The sequence below is a fragment of the Amborella trichopoda genome, chromosome 6 (genome assembly GCF_054954075.1).
Source record: "Amborella trichopoda isolate Santa Cruz 75 chromosome 6, AtrichopodaSantaCruz75HAP2 v2.0, whole genome shotgun sequence".
In the NCBI taxonomy this organism is placed as follows: Eukaryota; Viridiplantae; Streptophyta; class Magnoliopsida; order Amborellales; family Amborellaceae; genus Amborella; species Amborella trichopoda.
Genome location: NC_142341.1, coordinates 11785345 through 11805133, shown reverse-complemented (window position 1 = coordinate 11805133; position 19789 = coordinate 11785345). Strand labels below are relative to the sequence as shown.

General features: G+C 34.8%; 1 protein-coding gene across 2 annotated transcripts; it reads left to right on the top strand.

The window, feature by feature from the left end:
- Positions 1-10537: 10537 nt before the first annotated feature.
- EXO70F1 (exocyst subunit exo70 family protein F1) lies at positions 10538-13506 on the top strand. Of its 2 annotated transcripts, none has more exons than XM_011626597.3 (2): positions 10538-10583; positions 11094-13506. In XM_011626597.3, the coding sequence occupies exon 2, from the start codon at positions 11245-11247 to the stop codon at positions 13288-13290; it is 2046 nt and encodes a 681-aa protein (XP_011624899.1). In that variant the 5' UTR covers positions 10538-10583; positions 11094-11244; the 3' UTR covers positions 13291-13506. The 2 variants fall into 2 exon arrangements, with proteins under 2 accessions (XP_011624899.1, XP_006848373.1); XM_006848310.4 differs by having other exon boundaries at positions 10538-10826.
- Positions 13507-19789: the final 6283 nt, after the last annotated feature.

Below are 19789 nucleotides of genomic sequence, written 5' to 3'. Positions count from 1 at the left end.
ATTTTCCAGATTTTCATATGTTTATAGATCTACTTGATTTTAACCATTTTTTAATTTAAAATTTTATAATTAGGTATAAAAATAGATTTTGAGATAATCCTAAAGACATTTTATATCAAAATTATATACCATGATAAAATTTGAAGGTGCACCTTACCTCTACACATGCGGATGCATTCGTATGCCAACTGCACCCATGATCAAATTACAGCGTACCTCAAAATTTCATTACAAGAGGTTGTTCAGATGCTCAAAAATCCTCAAAATCAATCACTTGGACCCCAAGATGATTGAGAAAAAATGGATTTTAACTCTTGGAATAGTGCATCTTGTAATGTATTTTTTAGAGTGTCAATTTTCAAGATTTTCAAGTGTTTAAACTTTAAATTTTATAATTAGATATAAAAATAAAATTTCAAGCCATCACTCTTTCCATATTATTAAAAAATGTGCCTTACTTTGATTGTTTATTGTTTGGCACAATTCCACCATTGAAGATAATTTAAAACTTAGTCAAACCGGGGGCGGAGTTTGCACGGTCAGACCCTCGTAAATAAACACACACTTAGAGAGAGAGAAGAGAGATGAGCAGTTTGCATTATTTGACCAAATTTTTTATATAGGACTGCTTCTTTCACCATATTTTGCTTTTGGTTTTATCCATTATTTTACCAATGTGTTTTTTTTTTTTTTTTGACAAATTGTTTTACCAATTTGTTTATGCGTAATTTATGCGTGCCATAGAGAGAAAGTGAGAGAGGTTTCAGCATGGGCACTTTGGATTTCATGGGAGTGTCTCATTATACATAATTATTGAGGGAAAATATATAATAAGACTATTTACCTTTGATAGAAGGTGGTCACAATTAATATCGATAATTGAATGTGAAATTTGGTGGTTGTATTTATTTCATTGACCAAGTTCAAATTTTAAAAGAATTTTTCTCAAACTTTGTGATATGTTTAAACTATCAAATTTTATATCAGATGGTTGTAATAATTGTGACCTCCATGTACCAAAGGTAAATGGTCTCATCGTATACAATCCCAATTATTCAAGAGATGTTTTATTTTACGGTGTGATTTGTATAAGGTTGCAACTTTAATCAATCAAATTAAGGCGTATCTCTAATTTTTGTTATAAATGCAATTGTAGGGTAAAAAAATTCTTAGGATGGGTTGAGAATCGATTTTTATCTTTAATTATAAAATTTTAAACTCCAAAAATGGTTCAAATCACATAGATCTATGAATGCTTGAAAATGGATGGTCCACATAATGTATTGCAAAATATACTATTCTTAGGACTCAAAATCTCTTTTGCTTTCATATTCATACATCTCAATGTCGAGTTGCTCATTGAGAGGTTTTCCAACGTCAAAACAACTTTTTATGATGGAGTTTTGAGGTGCGCCTTAATTTTAGATTTTAAGGTTGCAACCTTATATAAACTTTTGATATTGCCTACAAAGAGACCATTTATCTTTGGGAGTGGTTTTTATAGAGTTGAGGCTCTAAACAATCAAAGTAAGGTGCACCTTCAAATTATGTCGAGAAATATGGTTTCAATATTGGAAATCTTTGTGATATCCTTAAAATGTACTTTCATCTTTAATTATAAAATTTAAAACTTAAAAAATAGTGTAGATCGAGCAGATCTATGAAAACTTAAAAACCTTGAAAATTGATTATCCAAAAATGCATTATAAGATGCACTATTTTCAAAACTTAAAATCTATTTTTTCTCATGTCCATGCATCTTGATTCTAAAACTTAAAATCCATTTTTTCTCATGTCCATGCATTTTGATGTCGAGATGATCAATTTGAGGATATTTGGGCATCAAAACAACCTCTTCTAGTGAAATTTTGAGGTGGGCTCTAATTTGATTTTTTAGAGCCATGTTGGAAAACCCAAGCAATCTAATCGATAACCGCCTGGTTAGATTGGAACTGGCCGGTTTCAGTTTTAGGACGTATTGGTGATTGGCCGGCATTTAAAAAAAAAAAATGTATCTAAAATCCCAAATATAATAATTTTGGTTTGTAATACATTTTTTAAATATTATTTACATTATGGTAAAGATTGTAAATTTTTTTGGTCATTAATACTCATTTTTATATTTTCTCATCTTTTTCGAAAATTTTTAAAAATACCCTTTTGCACAAATTGACTATTTAAAATCTATTTTTTCATTAATTTTCAACTTCATTTGAATGTGTTCTGTTTAATCATTTCTTTGAATGCTTTCCATATTTTAATAGATTTTTTTTTTGTATTTTTTTTTTATTTTTAACAATTTTTTGATCGCTTGGAATTTGCTCGATTAGAATGGTTGGTTTATCGGCTAGTCCGGTTAAACCGCTTCCGGCCCCATATCCAGTTAACCATTTCGGTTAGAATTTGCGAATACTGGTTTAGAGCCTCAGCTATATATAAAATTTTTTCTTTATCTATTGTAGATGAGGTCATAATCATTTTCACTCATTAGATGTCAAATTGGATGTCTTTAGGTGAGTCACGAAGTCTGAGATAATTTTTTTGAAATTTTGTATTTATTCAATGACACTCTTACAACCACCCATTTTGAAATCTAAAAGACAAGAATAATTGTAATCCCGTTTACAAAAAAAATCTTTTTGTAGACGATCCCTTAAATTTTTCCTTTATAATATTTTATGTGGCTGCAGTATATAAGGATCCGATTTTTATAAGTATCTTGACTCATATTATTCTCGTGCAGGGTCTCTCTAACACCGATTTTAAATAGGGATCTTGGATTATAGATTTACTATCTACACTATAATGATCATGAATATAAAAAAAAAAAGTTGATATATTTTGAAAAAAAATCGATATTTAGTTTTAGAGGTTCTTCTAGAATGTGTGTACTAAGTGAGTCCGCTGACTCGCCTGGCGCGCTGACGTTTGTTATTTGGCACCCAACGGTTTAATTCTTAGTCAAACAGGTGGGGCGCGGTCAGAGCGTCATAAAAAGACAGCAAACTTATACGGGCATTTGTTTGCGGAACGTGTACTATGCTCCGTCGGGAGCATAGTTGATTCTACTTCCTCTCGGTCAAATGACCTATTGCGGAGATTTTTTTTTTTTTTCAATCTGAAATTTTTTTAAGAAATAATAGATGATGACTTTTTAGAAAAAAATAATTGAAATTTGAGGTTTGTAATATGGTTCTAACCCTTTAAAAAATGCAGCTTTTATTCAATCTTGAGACATTATTTTTTTTCACAAGTGCTTGGAAGGTGTAATTTGGTATATAATTTTGATGTAAAATATTTTTAGGATTATCTCAAAATATATTTTTATATCTAATTATAAAATTTTAAAATTTAAAAAATAGTTAAAATCAATTAGATCTATAAACATATGAAAATCTTGAAAATGGCCGGGGTAAATAATATATTATGAAATGCACTATTTTTGAGACTTAAAATCTTTTTATTTTTCATGGTCATACATCTTGTCGAGATAATCAATGAAAGGGTTTTTCAACATTAAAACTATGGATATGGATTTGTGTAGTTCTATATTATAAATTTTTTCCAATAAACAATTCAAAAGATATTCTACTTCCACGGGAGTATATTGTTCATATATTCCATCGGATAAAAACCAACCTAAAGTTAGTTTTAGGACCCAAATATGTGGGGATATATCCTCTTTAACACATAGATTAACTCAATACTCTTGATATAGGACTGACTGCTTATTTTGTTTTTTATGCATGCGAAGTTTTTTTTTTTTTTAATGTGAATGGGGAATCTTAGAGTTTTTAGAATATAATATATACCCAAAGAAATAAGTGGCTGTGGTCCACGGCAAGGTTGTTGTTATGCACGCGGTTAGCATGCGGCCCAGCTGTATATTGTAGAAATGCGGGTTTGGCACTAAATATTTTTAAATACAATTTGATCTTAATTTTTAGAGAGTTTATAATTTTTAACATAGATATCATGAATGTGAAAAAAAAACTAAACTAAAAATAATAATTATAATATAAAAATATTTGGACCATTAGTTACAATTGTTTTTAAATGAACCACCTATTTGTATCCATCTTAATACCTCTATACCAATATTGTACAAATACGGTCCAACCCACATGAAACAATTGTTCTTTTGTTATTGAGCAATATATTGATTTGAGACAAATTTGAATAAAATAATTTCCTCGGCGATGAGTTATAAAGGAGCAACACATGTACAGCGCATGTATACGACAAATGAGGTTGGGTAGAGAAAAATCACAAAATGCTTTTGCAATATTGAGTTGAAGGAAAACGAGCTCTTGCACGACAAAAATTTTCCATGGAAGCTCTAAAGGGCCCACGGGGCTAAAATGAACTTAAATAATGTATATATTTTTAAAAAAAATTATAATTTAAATTTTATAAATTTTATTTTTACCACATTGATGATCATCTTAACTTAGTTAATGAATCTCCCAAATATTGGATTAAAAATTTATTTTTTCCAATAAGTTTAAGTTGGGGCCCGCATATTTACAATAGACTCATAAAAACCTCATCCACAAACAAATGATCACCCCAACGTACTTTTTTTTTCAGTAGGTCAATGGGGAAGAAGGCTCTCTTCATTAATAATAACAAAAAAATACCGCTCATAATTTTACAGGCATAGAATAAAGAAGTTGTGCCATATCATGAAATGATGCAAGAGAAAGAAAATCTGACGTTCTAGAACCCCAAATAGTGGCATCTTAGAAAGCTGTAGCTTTCTTGACAAGTAAAACCCCAAATAGTGGCATCTTAGAAAGCTGTAGCTTTCTTGACAAGTAAATCAGCTACCATGTTTGCCTCACAAAAAATATATGTAAAGAACCAAGCACGATCAGAGAGCTAATATCGACAATTAGCAGCAACAACAATTAGTTTAATGCCTTGCCAATTTTGGGCTTGGACAGGAGCTGCTGCCATGAGGATATCCCTTTCTTTCATTAGTTTTCCCTTATTTTTCATTGGTTCTTTTAGGGCAACTTGGACTGAAGCAAGGCCAGGCTTGAGCTAGGCCTCTTCATTCTGGTCCAGGCTGTGTTAGGTTCAGACTAGCCCTATAGGGACCGCCGGTGCCGGTTTAGGGCCAGGGTTGGCTAGTCCAAATGCCTATAGGGACCAAGCTTGGGCTTGCCCAGACATAGGACCGCACTTTATTCTTGGGTTAGGGCCATTCTAAGCTGGCATAGTAGATATTGTACTGTTTTACAACTCATAAAAAATAAAGCAAGGTTGCCCATGACCCTTGCCACAAGCTCCCATGGTCCGGGCCAACTCAAACATAAAGTTCGGGGTGCTCTAGGTGGGCCGAGCTACTTGGCCATTTCCACCCTTTTCATATGACTTATGTGGAAAGCTACTTCACAAAATTATTAGCGTGTCGAATTATTTTATTGAACATTAGTATACTTACTTTTAAGCTTCATTTCACTCATATAACTTCTCAAAATAATAAAAAATAATCAAATTTTCATATTCAGGATTGGGAAGTATAAATAAACAATGTATTTTGATGATTTGGCCTGAACTAAAGAGGTTACTACTCTTGATTGTTCAAGATTGGCAACATAAAACTATCAAATTGTAATAATAACCTTGGTTGTTTTGGGCTGGCCACAATGAACTCGCATTTTTCATTGTAACACTTGCTCCAGCATGGACAGCTAGTTTCTTTGAGTGGGTCTTTAAAGTCTTGAAGGCGGTAAGAGAGAGTCAACACAAGGAGTTTCTAACATTTGGGTGTTGGAGTTTCCAACATCTGGGTGTTGGAGCATGCTTAGGAACTTGGTGGATTGTGCAATGGAAATAAACTAGCTTTTAATATGTATTGGAAACTTGAAAGACAAGTAACATGAAAGGGGTGGAACATTCCAATTTGGAGCTCATGTTTATTTAGATCTTTATTTCGAATATAGCATTTTGTTGTAATATTGTGGGAAGCCTTGATTTCTACCAATTTTCTCTCTACATTTTCTCTTTGTGTGTGTTTCTTTCACTAAGTTGCAGTCCCGTAGTTTAGTCGCATCATTTGGTATCAGAGCCTTAGTTCAAGCTTGGACAAGGTGTTGTGTCTATTTACACGTACTTTTCCATGGCCGCAAGAAGGGGGAGAGGTGGTCGTGGCAACTGCATAATGAACAACATAAGATATGAGTTGGAGGAACTACAGAGGCAAGTGGAGCAGTTAACGTTGCGACTCGAGCGTCAAGAATCTCACAGTGAACATGAACTTTGCCACGAAAACTCAAGTGATAAGTCGGAGACCCAGATAGTGATAGACGAGTCCTTTTCATGGTGCCGTCATAATCAAGAGTTTGGTGCACCATGTCATCAACTTAGGTGCCAAATCGATGATGATTTGGGGGGGTGGGGGGATTATGAAAAGTTTATCAGAAAACAACTATGGAAAAACTTTGTTTTCATCAAACAGTTCTTCAGATCTGCCCGTTGTGGATTGGGACTTACCACCAGTCTTTGATAAGTACTTAGATGTTGATTTAGGTATTGAGAAAGAAGTTGGCAATAATAACTTTAACAACGATCCAATCACTAAAGAGGATCAAGAAGAAGATCCTATTCTTAGAGAGGACTTTGTGGATGCTCTTGATGAAAAATGAGTGGTTTGGGTTCTTCCAATGCATCTCAAACTAGAGTAAGATTAGAGATTTTATGAGTTTTGCACCATTAGCAAACCGGATATTTGGAGGTTATCATCTCTCTAAGGAAGTTCAAGGTTTTCGGAGTTTCTCTCAGAGGCCGAAGGTACTGTTTTCTCTGCAAATATCCATTGCCTCAGGATACCTCTGTTCATCGTGAAGCAATGGATGAGAGGGGAAAAAATCACTGGTTTTGGAGCAAGGGATGTGGAGTTCAGCAGCTTCACGAGGCAAATATAGTGCGTCTTTTTACCTTTTCCTATCTGCTTTGGGCTGTTGTGCTCCCCTGCTTCTCACCAAACAAGAAAGAAATCCATTCAGGGATGAGAGAGATTGCCTGCCCATTTTGTTCAATGAAACCACAATTTTTATTGTTTATTTTTGGCTTACATCCCTTTTTCGTCAAGAGCCCTTCGTCATCTAAAGCTCCCAAACTTTACAATTGTTCTTTATATAAACCAATGCTTGATATCATGGTAGCTAAAATATCATGATAAAATACGTCTTCAAAACATTGAGATCATCACGACAATTAAAATACCATAATACACCATGAAAGAAGGACTCGTATGATCCAGCTGGTAATATGTAATAATTTTTTTATTTTTTTTTCAATTTTTTTCTTTTCTTCACGGCATATATCACTCACAAGTAATCCTTTTACAATAAAATAACTTCAAATAAAATAAAATAAAATAATACAATAGGATCTCAAGAACTTAAAGCCATTCAAACCTCACTTTTCATTAACAAAAGAAAAGATGCAACTATGCTAGGAAATAAAAAACACAATAAATATAATATGGAAAAAACAAAAGAGGGTTCTGGAAATTACCTCAGCTGAAGTCACCCTACATCGAGTCACCATTTTTTGATGGCATGGGATCTAATGGTCAACTTTCAATCTCAATCGGAAAAGCAATTTTGGACAAGCCACACCAATGGAAGACCCATTTGATCACAAAACTCAAACCCTAAATGAATCCCCTTAGCAACCTAGTTTGAGAGATATGCTTATCTTTTCTACCGCAACCCTATAGTCTAAAACCCAAAGGAGAGATAAGAGATCATAAGAAAAGATGAGCGACACCATGATATGAGATTAGGGAGAGAATGTGGCGTGTCCCCCCCCTTTAGGGCTTTCAAGGGAGAAGAGAGAGATCGAATTTCTATTGGAGAGATAGAGATATTCTAAGTGGGGCGTGCCCCCTTTGGTACGTCAACAAAGAGAGATGGAAAGTACATGGTGTAGGAGATACGGTGGGAGATTTGAGTAGGGATCAACCTTTTCTTTATAGTGATTTACCAAAATTAGGGTTTTTTTTGGCTTGCCATATGAAATTGGATATGCACCATTAAACTTGAGTGACTTGTGGGGTGAGAGATATGAGCTTTCTATTCCATGGAAGGGCCATCAACATCTTACGGAAAGGTGTTAGATTATTATCCCCACTTCCTAAACCATTTTCCCATCAATTAATTCAAATAAAAAATTAATATATCATAATATTATCCATTCTTATTTTATGCAGAAGCGTTCTCATATATATTAAAATATCATTCAAAATTTCTTCAAGGCTCAAACTTACTTAAAACAACACAAACTTATCTATCAAGCTTAAAGCTTGATCTCCACAAAATAGAAGGTTTCTCTAGGCAGGGCGTGCCACCTATTAGGGCACATAATAGGCCCCACTCAATATGTAATGGTGGGCTCACAAGATATAATGGGCCTCCCATGAAATTATATTAAATTTATAGTTTTAGAAAAACATAAAATCATTATTTGAATATTTAAATCATTATAAATAAATATCTCTGTTTTTATAAATCCAAATTTTATAAATAAAATATCCAGAGATTCAGAAAAATTATAATAACAATTCTAAAAATAATATATTTTAAAATAAACAAAATAAAAAAACTTTGACGGGAAAAAGATCCTTATGGTTTAAGAATATTTATTCACTGGAGCACTCCATGTCCAACCGTAAACTACGAACCATATATGCTTTCTCAAATCGACCTAGTGTTTCCATGACCCACAGGCTATGCAAGAGATCATTAGAAAATCACCAAAGTCTAGCCAATGGGCAAAGGGTTGCAGTCCTAGTATATAGATTTCAGGTCTCCTTGGAGACGAAACCCGAAGTCATCCTGACATGATGCAATCCATAGCTCGCTTTACCAAAAACGACTATCGATATGCATGCCGTATGATGGTATAAATGATGAGGCTTTGGCCCCGTCTTTGAAAGTCTCCATCATACACACGGATCACACAATCTTTCGGCTCACTCGTTCGGGCATACTCCGATCTCATCAAGGGATAAACCATATAATCATCATTGGTAATATTCTTAGAGCCTAAGTAACATGGGTTTTTTCCAACCAGATCGACCTAACACGCCATTCACAATCTAGTATCAACAAACATCTTTTGCTTAGTATGGTTCACAAGGGACCGCACTCGCATTGAATTCATGTTCCATTATATATATATATATATTGATTTTACAAGCCCAACACACCCTATGGTCATCACAATATTGTAAATATTGTAATACATCTCATAGTCATCATGGTAGTTTAGGTACTGTGATGCTTTTATTGTCATACGACTAACATGAAAGCTATTTTGGTAAAAAAAATATGAAACGAGAAAAAAGAAAAGAAAAAAATTATGATAATTTCCCTATAATTTATCTTTTATCTAATTTCTCAACCGCAACATAAGTGTAAACTCAAGTATTTACCGTGAGTACAAACTTGGGTGCATGGTGACACGAAAGAGTTATGTTGTTCGAGAATTATCACATTTTCAATTTCTTAATCACATACTCCAAATTTCCAGAGAACCCTTTGAAAGAGTATTTTGGACAAAACAATATTATGTGTTTCTTTGGGGAAGTTTATCAATAACTTAGTTGACAATAAATTTTAAAAAAAGTTCATATAAAGTTTCAACTCTATATTATAAATGTTACGTGCACCTCAAAAGTCCAGTAAAAATAAGTGTTTTAAAGTTAGAAAACCTCCTAATTGATCATCTCAACCTCAAAATGTATAGATTTAAAAAGAAAAAAAAATTTTAAATCTAAAAAGTAGTGTATCTTATAATTCAGACCCTTTATTTTTAAATTTTTTAAATGCTTATAGATCTTTTCAATTAATACTATTTTGGGGATTTTCAATTTATTTTAACTATTGTCGAATACAAATTTTCTAGCCCTTAGAAGGTTTATCACGTGAAACTACGTCTCATATAAAACTTAAAAGTACGTCTCACTTCTACAGAATAAGGAAGCAACTTTAAACCTTATGTAAACCTTGCCCATTAAAAAAATGGACGCAACGTGAAATAGTTCGAGTTCTTGTACATGGAAAAGTTTATATAAGAGGTCCAAAACAATCAAACTAAGGTGCACATAAAAAATTCAATATAAAAAGTTGTTTTGATGCCGAGCATCTCGATCTTGAAATAATGGGTCTAAATTTTGTTTTCAAGTTATGAAAATAATGCATCTAGTAATATATTATTTAGACAGTGAATTTCAAGATTATCAAGTGTTCAATATCTGCTTTTCTCAAAAAAAAAGTGTTCATAGATTTGCTTGATTTAAACTATTTTTGAAAATTTTGTAATTTTTTTTAAATTTAATAACTATATATAAAAATAAATTTTAAACAACAACTTGACGTTGGACCTTACCTTGATTGTGTAGAGCCTCAGCCTTATACAACCCACACCCCTTATATGTTCCATTTCCTTTATTGCGTGGGCACAGGGGTATTTTGGTCATGCAAAACTTTCCTTCTTTTTCCCGCAGATTGCCGTGGGCGACCAGGTTGAAAGTGTCACCTAAAACCTAGTCACGGCGGAAACGGCGGGTAAAGCTTTCTGAAACCCTAACCCTAAATTTTCTTAACTCGTTCTCTTTTTTGTTTTTTTCTCTCTCTTTCTACACGGTTTTCTAAGATTTTCTTGGTATTTGCTGCTGCTGTTTAGTATCTCTGAAACCCTAAGTACTAGTGGACCCTAGTCATAAGAGTTGTGCGCTGAACCCCAAATTTTTTTGCTGAAGCTTGTCAGTTCTCTATTTGCAATTGCTTTGATCTTCAATTAGTTTCATGGTAAGTTTTTTTTGAGAAATAATTTAAGTTTTTTTTGAGAAATAATTTCATGGTAATTTTAGCTCATCTGAATCCCTGATCATCGATGAATGGCTATCGGCTGAAACCATAGTTCATACTGGAGATTTATGGTTTTTCTTCTGAAACCGTATCGACTGCTGAGTATTTATCATTTTCATTTAGAGAAACTTCTCTGATTTATCTGAAGTTTTGACATTGTTTTTCCTATTTTGGCTCTATAATTACTTATGGTTTCTCCATTTGCAGTGAAATTCATCCAGTTCCTCTCAAGTTCTTACTTTTTTTTGCGGGCTTTTTCAATGAGATGTGAGGAAAGAGGATGTCAGAAACTTAATTTGTGACAACTGTGCCTTTTCCCCTAAATTCGACCATTTTCCCTTGTATTCCCTGCAAATCCATGGCTGCAGTTGAAGGAAATGAAAGGGTTATCGCCACAGCTCAACAGATAGTGAAGAGTCTCGGAACTTCAAAAAATGCAGAGAAAGACATGCTTATGATCCTCTCGAGCTTTGACAACCGCTTCTCTGATCTTCGTGTTAATTCACCGAGCTCTGAAATGGAGGATAGTCTCGATCTTGCAGAGGAGAAGCTTCTCAAATGGGACCTAGATTCCACTGAACTATCAACGAAGAACTCTCTACTCTGGGAGAACTTCCCTGAAGAGGCAAAGGAATACCTAACCCTAGTTGATAAGGTTATCGACATTGCCAAAACCCTAGAAAACACCTCTCTGAAACCGGATGATAAGGATGCTGAGCTCCTTGATCGATCTCAGACCCTGATCCAGATAGCTATGGCTCGTTTAGAGGATGAGTTTCGCCATATCCTGATTCGTAACACTATGCCTTTGAATCCTTCCTGCCTGTTTAGCTCCTTTTCTAGGGTTTCAAGGGCTATTTCAAGTGTTTCTAGGGTTTCCATCACCTCCACTGATGAATCTAGGGTTGCTAGGGTTTCACTTGGATCGAATGATGATTCTAGGGTTTCTAGGGTTTCGATTGGGTCAAATGAGGATTCAATTTATGATGATGATGAAGAAGAAGTTTTGGAAGAGGATTTCACTGGTGAAGAATATGGTGGGGAGGCAGCAGAGGGCCTGATAAGGATCGAAGCCATTGAAGACCTCAAGGAAATTGCGGAGTGTATGCTATCTGCTGGTTATGAGAGGGAGTGTTGCCAAGTCTACGCATCAGTTCGACGAGAAGTGTTTGATGAGTGCTTATCGAATTTGGGTGTTGAGAAACTGAGCATTGAGGAGATTCAGAAAATTGAATGGAATGAACTCGACGGTAAGGTAAAGAAATGGATACAAGCCATTAAAATCCTTGTCAAAGTGCTCCTTTCTGGTGAAAAGAATCTATTGGAGAAGGTCTTTGAGTACACTGAAGAGGTGAGGCATGCTTGTTTCATTGAGTCGGCTAAGGGGTCTGTTATGCAGCTTCTGAATTTTGGGGAAGCTATTGCCATAGGTCGGCGCAAACCTGAGAAGCTCTTTCGAATTCTTGACATGTATGATGGGTTGGCTGAGGTCTTGGAAGGATTGAATTCATTGTTTTGTGGTGATCATATAGTTGCAGAGGCCGAAGGGTTGTTAACCAGACTTGGTGACGCAGCAAAAGTCACATTAGAGGAGTTTGATAATGCAATCAAGAGAGACACATCTCGGGTCCCTGTTCAAGGGGGTGCCCTCCATCCCCTAACCCGTTATGTGATGAATTATGTCAAATTGTTGGTGGATTACAGTGACACACTTAATACTCTTTTGGAGGGTACAAGTGATAATAATTGGGTTTTTCAGGGCATTGATGAGGATAGTGGAAATGTGAGTGTGAATTCCCCCTTGGCCCAACGTCTCCTATGCTCGATTCTCTCGCTTGAATCAAACCTCGAAGAGAAATCGAAGCTTTACAAGGATATGTCCATGCAATGTATATTCCTTATGAATAATATACATTACATCGTTAGGAAGGTTAAGGATAGCGAGCTTGGGGAGCTTTTAGGGGATGATTGGGTCCGGAGGCATCGGGGGAAGGTTAAGCAGCTTGCTACTAATTATTTGAGGGCTTCATGGAACAGGGTGCTAGCTTGCTTGAAGGATGAGGGACTAAGTGGGGTGGGGGGTTCTTCTAGTTCGGTCTCAAAGGTTGCCTTGAAAGAGAGGTTTAAGAGTTTCAACTCTGGGTTCGAAGAAATTTACAGGAATCAGACCGCTTGGATGGTCCCAGATGCTCAACTACGAGACGATCTTAGGATATCTATATCAACAAGAGTGATTCCTGCTTATCGTGCATTTATGGGGAGGTTCAGTACCTACTTGGAGAATGGGCGGCACGCTGAAAGGTACATTAAGTTCACACCTGAAGACCTTGAGAATTATATTGAGGATTTGTTTGAGGGGTCACCGGGATCCTTGAACAACCCAAGGAGAAAGATTAGTTCCTGATGTGTGTCTGTTTATTTGGTAAGCCTTTACTCATATAATTATGATTTGTTTTTATCATGTTGGGGATTTCTTCTTGTTGATTCAGAAAGCTCTCTGAATTGCTTGGTGCATCGTTCTTTAGTTTTGATGTATTCTGTATAATCACAGGAACTATATTAATACATGTGTATGCCTTTTGTGTAGTTCAATAAAAATGTACAGATAGTGCGTCTGAAACATTTATTTTTTTCTCAGTTTTTCATGGTTTGCTTTTTTACTGGCCTTTTGCAAGTTACCATCATAAATTTTCTGGAATCTCGTGAGCTTAACATAGAAAGAACCTTTTATGAACCTCTCTTTATCATTCAGGTGCATTATTGGCTTCCTCAGTTCAGTCATGTTCTGCAGTATTGTGGTTTTGTCATCCATTTGGAAGTCTGTAACGTGGCTTGTTAAAATCCCCAACTCTTTTTCTCTCACTTGGTTTATTTGTAATTTTGACACCTATGTCTATGTGATTTCTTTGGGTTCTTACTTGGAAAGTTATATCTCGGATAGCTGGTACTTGGTGGGCTTCATGATAGTTAAAGGAGCTTTGGCGGTAGAACTTGGGTTGGCACTGTCTTGGGCCTGATTTACCTGAAAGAACTAAGTCAATTGGTTGAGCCACCAAGTTAAATTGAGTAATTTCACTTCTCCCTTTGGCTCGTCTTAGCCAAGGCTGATGGTACTTGTTTTTGCTTTAATCACTGCACTGCAAAATGGTATGAATTAGAGATCATCATGAACCATGGGGTCTGTGGTCTGTGCTGTGTGCAACTGTCATGCAGAGTGCAGGCGCCAAATTTCATATATTTGATGTCATTTGTGCATGCATCGTATGCCAGTCATTAGATTCATAGAAAGATCACTGTCGTTTATCGTGTATGCAGAAGCACACATACATGATCCATCCCCTGTGTTTGTATATGTTATGCGTTTGCTGGTGTGCTTGCATACTTGCTAAGTAATTCGAATTTCGAAAGCTAGCATTTTAATGTCGAACTTATTCAAAAATTATTTTATGCATATTAAAAAAAACAAAAAAGCAAAAAACATTTTGATGTCAAACTTATTGAAATTTTCCATTCAACCCATGTTTTGAAATCAGAACATCAAAAAGGGGGAGCATTGTAGGTTCTATTTTTTTTCCGACTAATATATTTACATTTCAACATGATTGAGAAGATCATAAGTCCATTTCAAAGTGGATTAGTGTTATGTATGGAGAAGCTTCTGATGACCCTGTCGAAAAGATATTTGTTCCAATAGTTACTCCTTATCGGAGCTTTCAATGCACATAGGGATCATTGGGATTACCTGAAAATGTAAAATGTATGTAACTACGTTTAGATCCTTTAAAATTATATCATTGGCTGAATAAAGATGGTTTTCATCTGTAGCCTTCATTTGGATATGGGAGTCAATCTGGTAATTGAACTATGATTGAACATTTGTTTTGAGTTCCGAGCCTGAGAAAAGTAGATGGCTTTCCGTCGTTTCAAGTTTGATGAAATACTGGAATAGGCCGGTAACTGTTTAGGGAAGATCACAGCTTAGGAGTAAAAGGGTCGAAGGTGTAAATGCATGATAATTCTGTAATTAAGTTGAATGATGCCAGCAAGATTGATGACTGAAGAGGTTGAGATGTAATATGAGTTCAATGATAGGGTATTATATTTTTAGAATGGTGGCTATTAGGATTAGTGATTTATGATTTCCATCAAGAAATTATCTTTTCTTTGTTTTTGTTTTTTTTCTGTTGATTGTGAGGGAGAAAGGAAGTTGCAGAACTTAGTTTATCATTGCGTTGCCTGCATCAGATCCAGAAAACAGAGCAAGGTGTGAGTAAGATAGTGCAAAGGGGTAACTGATCTTCCCATAGGGCTTTGCATTAGATATGTAAAGGGGAGGTAGTGCATAATAAAAACAAGGAGCACATGACCAATTTAATCACTGATTAAGCCTAGTTCACCTTGGATTGTGTTGAATAATAATAGAAGTAGCTTGACTCTGGCTTTTCTATCTCTATGCTTAAATTATAAAGCAATGTATAATATGGTTATGTGTCTCTCCTTTTTACTTATTAGGAATATGCATTTCACTGTTTGAAATAAAAGATAAAAGAGAATTTTTTTTTTGGGTAAGTGTTAACAGTACAAAAAGGAGAGGTTTTTTTCCTTTTGTTTTTTTGGGACAACCCTTAAGATACCCTAATGTTTAACATAGTACCTACCTGTCATGTTTTTGGTATTTCAGAGTATCAATCAAAACTTATTGGGAGGGCACTTTCTATTTTGCTCCTCTGCGCAAAAACCTTAATTTTTAGTTATTGCTATTTGGTGGTAAGTGAATTTCTGAACAGTGTTAATTTTTTATAAATAAAAAGAACTCTTTGTAAATACTGGTGTTTGAACACCAATATCCCATGGATGTAGAAAATGAAAGTTGTAAATATCGGTATTTTGAATACCATTATCTTGTAAATCTTACTTGTTATAAAAGCCAAAGGGTTTCTGGTGGAGAAGCAATATTGGAAGTCCTCTTCCTGTGCAGTTATGACACTCTAGGGATAAGTTATAAAAAATATTGAGAAACTTTGGCCAAAGTGTTAAATTAGGTTCTCTTATCAGTTTCTTGGTAAAGAATTCAAAATTAATCGGATGCTTTTCTTGGAACTATTTGTCTCCTAGGGTTTTTAGTTCGTAAGTGGCAGAGGCAGTAAGTATAAGTTTGCGTGTTGGATTTTTAATCGTAACGATGATCGTTAGTCTGTAAAGAATGGAGATAAATGGTATGATGGTAATTTAAGTTTCAAAAGTAATAGTATGAATGATATATTGTGTTATAAAGTATACTAGTGTAGAAAGGCATGTTGAGCTGAGGCACAAAAAATGAAGATCAAGATCTAAACCTTTCTTAAGTGTATAGAGAATTTAAAATAAAAAAATTAAGGACAACGAATGATATGACTTATTGAAGAAAGGATTAAATTTAGAGATTTCCATTTAATTAAGAATCTTAGTGAGATTAAAGTTTAGAATTTAAGGCCTATTCGATGTTGAGAAGAAATGGCAGTAGTACGATGGTGGATCAGCATAAAAGGGAATGAGTTTTTGTTACTTACATTTTAATGAGATCAGCTCTAGACGCCAAGGAGTGAGGTGTCCTTGAAAACGTGAAAATGGTGTGCATCATGGGATTGAAAACAACATTTTCATTTTCATTTTTTCTCCAGAATTCCATCCTCATGACACATCTGCTACTCAAGAGAAAAAGCGCTTGGCATGTAAGGACTTACGAAGTTAGAAAATTGTGGACAGTAGATTTTAGAATCACTATTACTTACATTTCATGTAGTTCTTTTCTTCATCATGGCTTGGTCCATGGTCCTTGATAATAAACCATTCTTACCCATTAATTGATCAGTTGCTCCCAAGTTATTGAGCATTGATTAAGATCTGTCGTCTTTTTCAGCTCACTGGAAGTAATTTGGATTTTATTTGTCATGTATTAAAGCCATTGTCATTGAAGAGCAGGTTGACACCGCAGGCAATATTGGCTTGGGGTGGGAATTTGGTGGGCCAACCCGCCAACTGAATGGGCTGACTCAACCCGGTCTGGGTTCTGACCCCTACACATACCCAATGCCAGGTTCACTGACAACCTGGGTGAGGTGCGGGTCGACCTGGCCAAACTTGATACTGTAAATGAATTTATAATCTATACAAGTATATGTAGCTTACATATTGAAAAGGTGTATGCCATATTTTGTATATACTGTTATAACATTTAACAGTTTTTTATGTCTAGATCCAGACCTTCTAACCTACCGATCCAGTCTCACTTGAACGCCATCAAGTCGAGTCCGGGTCAGGATTGACCCGGACGATTTACTGCCCTAATATTGACTTGCTTTCTTTTTGTCCCTGGATCCCCAAAATTTCCAGCCATTGCTTTACTCCTCGGTCATTAGCTCATGATCTCATCAATGGAACCCATGGTAGGCTACTCATCGCTATTATGTCACTCTATATGTTTACATCATAACTTTCCCCAATGTCCATGTAATCTTTCATTGCTTGCATTTCATTGCCCTAACAATTGATGATAAACTTTCCATTTACCCATTTAAAGTCGGCTCATATCCAAATGGCCATAAATAAAGAATGGAAGTGTGGGCCCACTTTTGTTATTATGAACTTAGCTCTTTGCAAATTTCAATGTTGTCACAATAGGGGCATGCATGGCTACTCTTCTCAGTATTTTCCTATGGTTCTAACAAAGGGTTTTTCATTTTTCTAATTAATATGTTGGTGGACAATACATGAATTAAAGTCATGTTCATTAGAACGTTGACTGTTCTTCTTCTTGTTCTTTTTTTTTTTTTGGGTAATTATGTGGGAAACACTGGCCTTACCTGTTTAATTGGAATAGTTGAGGAGTTAGTTTTTTTAAGGTGTCAGTGGGTGGTGTCGGTAGTAATAGAAACCATGATGTGGTGATTGAGGTATGGGCGTGCGATCAACAATATTTTTTCTTGTTGATAAAGGGACATTTGCACTAATATCTTTTGTATATAGTGGTATTTAAAAATGGATGGGTTTTATATAAGGCTCCTACCTTATAGTACTATACACTTATAGTACTATACACGTAAGGTGCACCTCTAAAAATTGTTGGAAGATGTAGTTTTGGTGTTGGGAACAGGCTTGAAAATATATGTTCAATTTTAATTATGAGATTTAAAATTTTAAAAATGATACAAATTTCTCATATTTACGAACATTTCAAATTTTGAAAATAGACAATCCATATGATTTCTTGTTATAAAATGAACTATTTTTAAGACTTGAAATCTTTTTTTTTTTGGTTGAGATGACTATTTGAACGGTTTTCCAACTTTAGACCACTCTTTTCTACTGTGCTTTTGGAGTGCACCTTGCTTCTATAGATTGCAACCTTATATAGACATTTTCTTTAATTCTCTATATTTAATACTTTAGACGTATATGATCATTTCTTTTTTATTTTTTTAAAATTACCCCAAGTTCCGAATGATTAGTCTGATTGCTCACTAAAATTCTTGTGAGGAGCTAAGAACTATTAATTTATGACTGCTTGGTTTAGCCTGCCATATTTGTAAGTAATCAAAGTGGTATGGACCCCTTTAATCTCTTACACTTGATTCCTTATAATAAGCCGTTTGGTACTAATAGTTTTGGACCGATTCTTTACAATGGGTGGTCTTTGGTTCCGAGTGGTTAGAACTAATAATTTTGGACCATTCCATTTTGATTTCTTGAAATGAGATGTCCGAATCACTATTCTAGACCACTTTGATTCCCATAATGTTAGTAGTTTTGAATTGGGATATTTTGGTTAATTTTTTTGTTTTAAAAAAAGGGACGAGTGTAAAAGCGTAAGATACGAGGGATACTTTTTTAATAGTGAAAGTATAGAACAAGATTTTTTACTTTTTATACAAGTGGTCACAATAATTTTGACTATTGGATATAAAGTTGGGTGGCTGAAGTTATTCCATTGATCAAGCTCAACTTCAAAAATTTTTTTTTCGAATTTTATGAGACAATCAAGCTATCAAATTTCACATCAAATGGTTGTAAGGAATTGTTACCACTTTGTATAAATGGTAAATGGTCTTCTTGTATATAATATCATATCTTAATAATGTTAAAATAAAGAGTTATTATTGTAAAGGGCAAAGGTTTTTATAGTGCTAAGGCTCTAAACAATCAATAGAGCCTACCTCAAAACTTCTCTAGAAGAGGTTGTTTTGATGTCCAAATATCCTTAAATTGATCATCTCGACATCAAGATGCATGAACATAAGAAAAAAACGTGGATTTCAAGCTTTGGAAGTTGTGCATTTTGTAACGCATTTTTGGACTGTCAATTTTCAAGATTTTCAAGTTTTCATAGATATGTCGATCTAGTCTATTTTTGAAGCTTTAAACTTTATAGTAAGAATGAAAATATATTTTAAAGCTATCACAAAAATTTCCAGTATTGAAACGACGGCAATATTTGAAGGTAGGCTCTAATTTGATTGTTTAGAGCCTAGGCCCTATATAAACCGCACGCTATTGTAAATTGCTTTAAGAAAAAGAAATATAAAATACCTAGGTTTCTTCTCCCACCTCCACAGTTACCCTGCCAAGTACCTTGCGCGAAAGAACTTTTTATTTTTTTTCACTTTATTGGATGCATCAACCAATTTGGAAAACACAGTCCCAACTACCATTTGGTTATCATACTAAGCTAATTGATTCGAAGTACACCTTGTAATTGACATTGTAGACTTTTTATTTTTATGCTTATTTTATAATTTTCTGATTATGAATTTTAGAATAGGAAAATTAAGGGAAGCGACAAGTGTAGGAAAAATCAGGCGGTTCAAATTGTAATCGCGTGGTTAGATCAACCTGAACCTCATATATCTCTCAAGCTACTTGGTCTC

Coding starts and splice junctions, on each gene's coding strand:
- EXO70F1 (XM_011626597.3), top strand. CDS start 11,245: ATGGCTGCAGTTGAAGGAAATGAAAGGGTTATCGCCACAGCTCAACAG.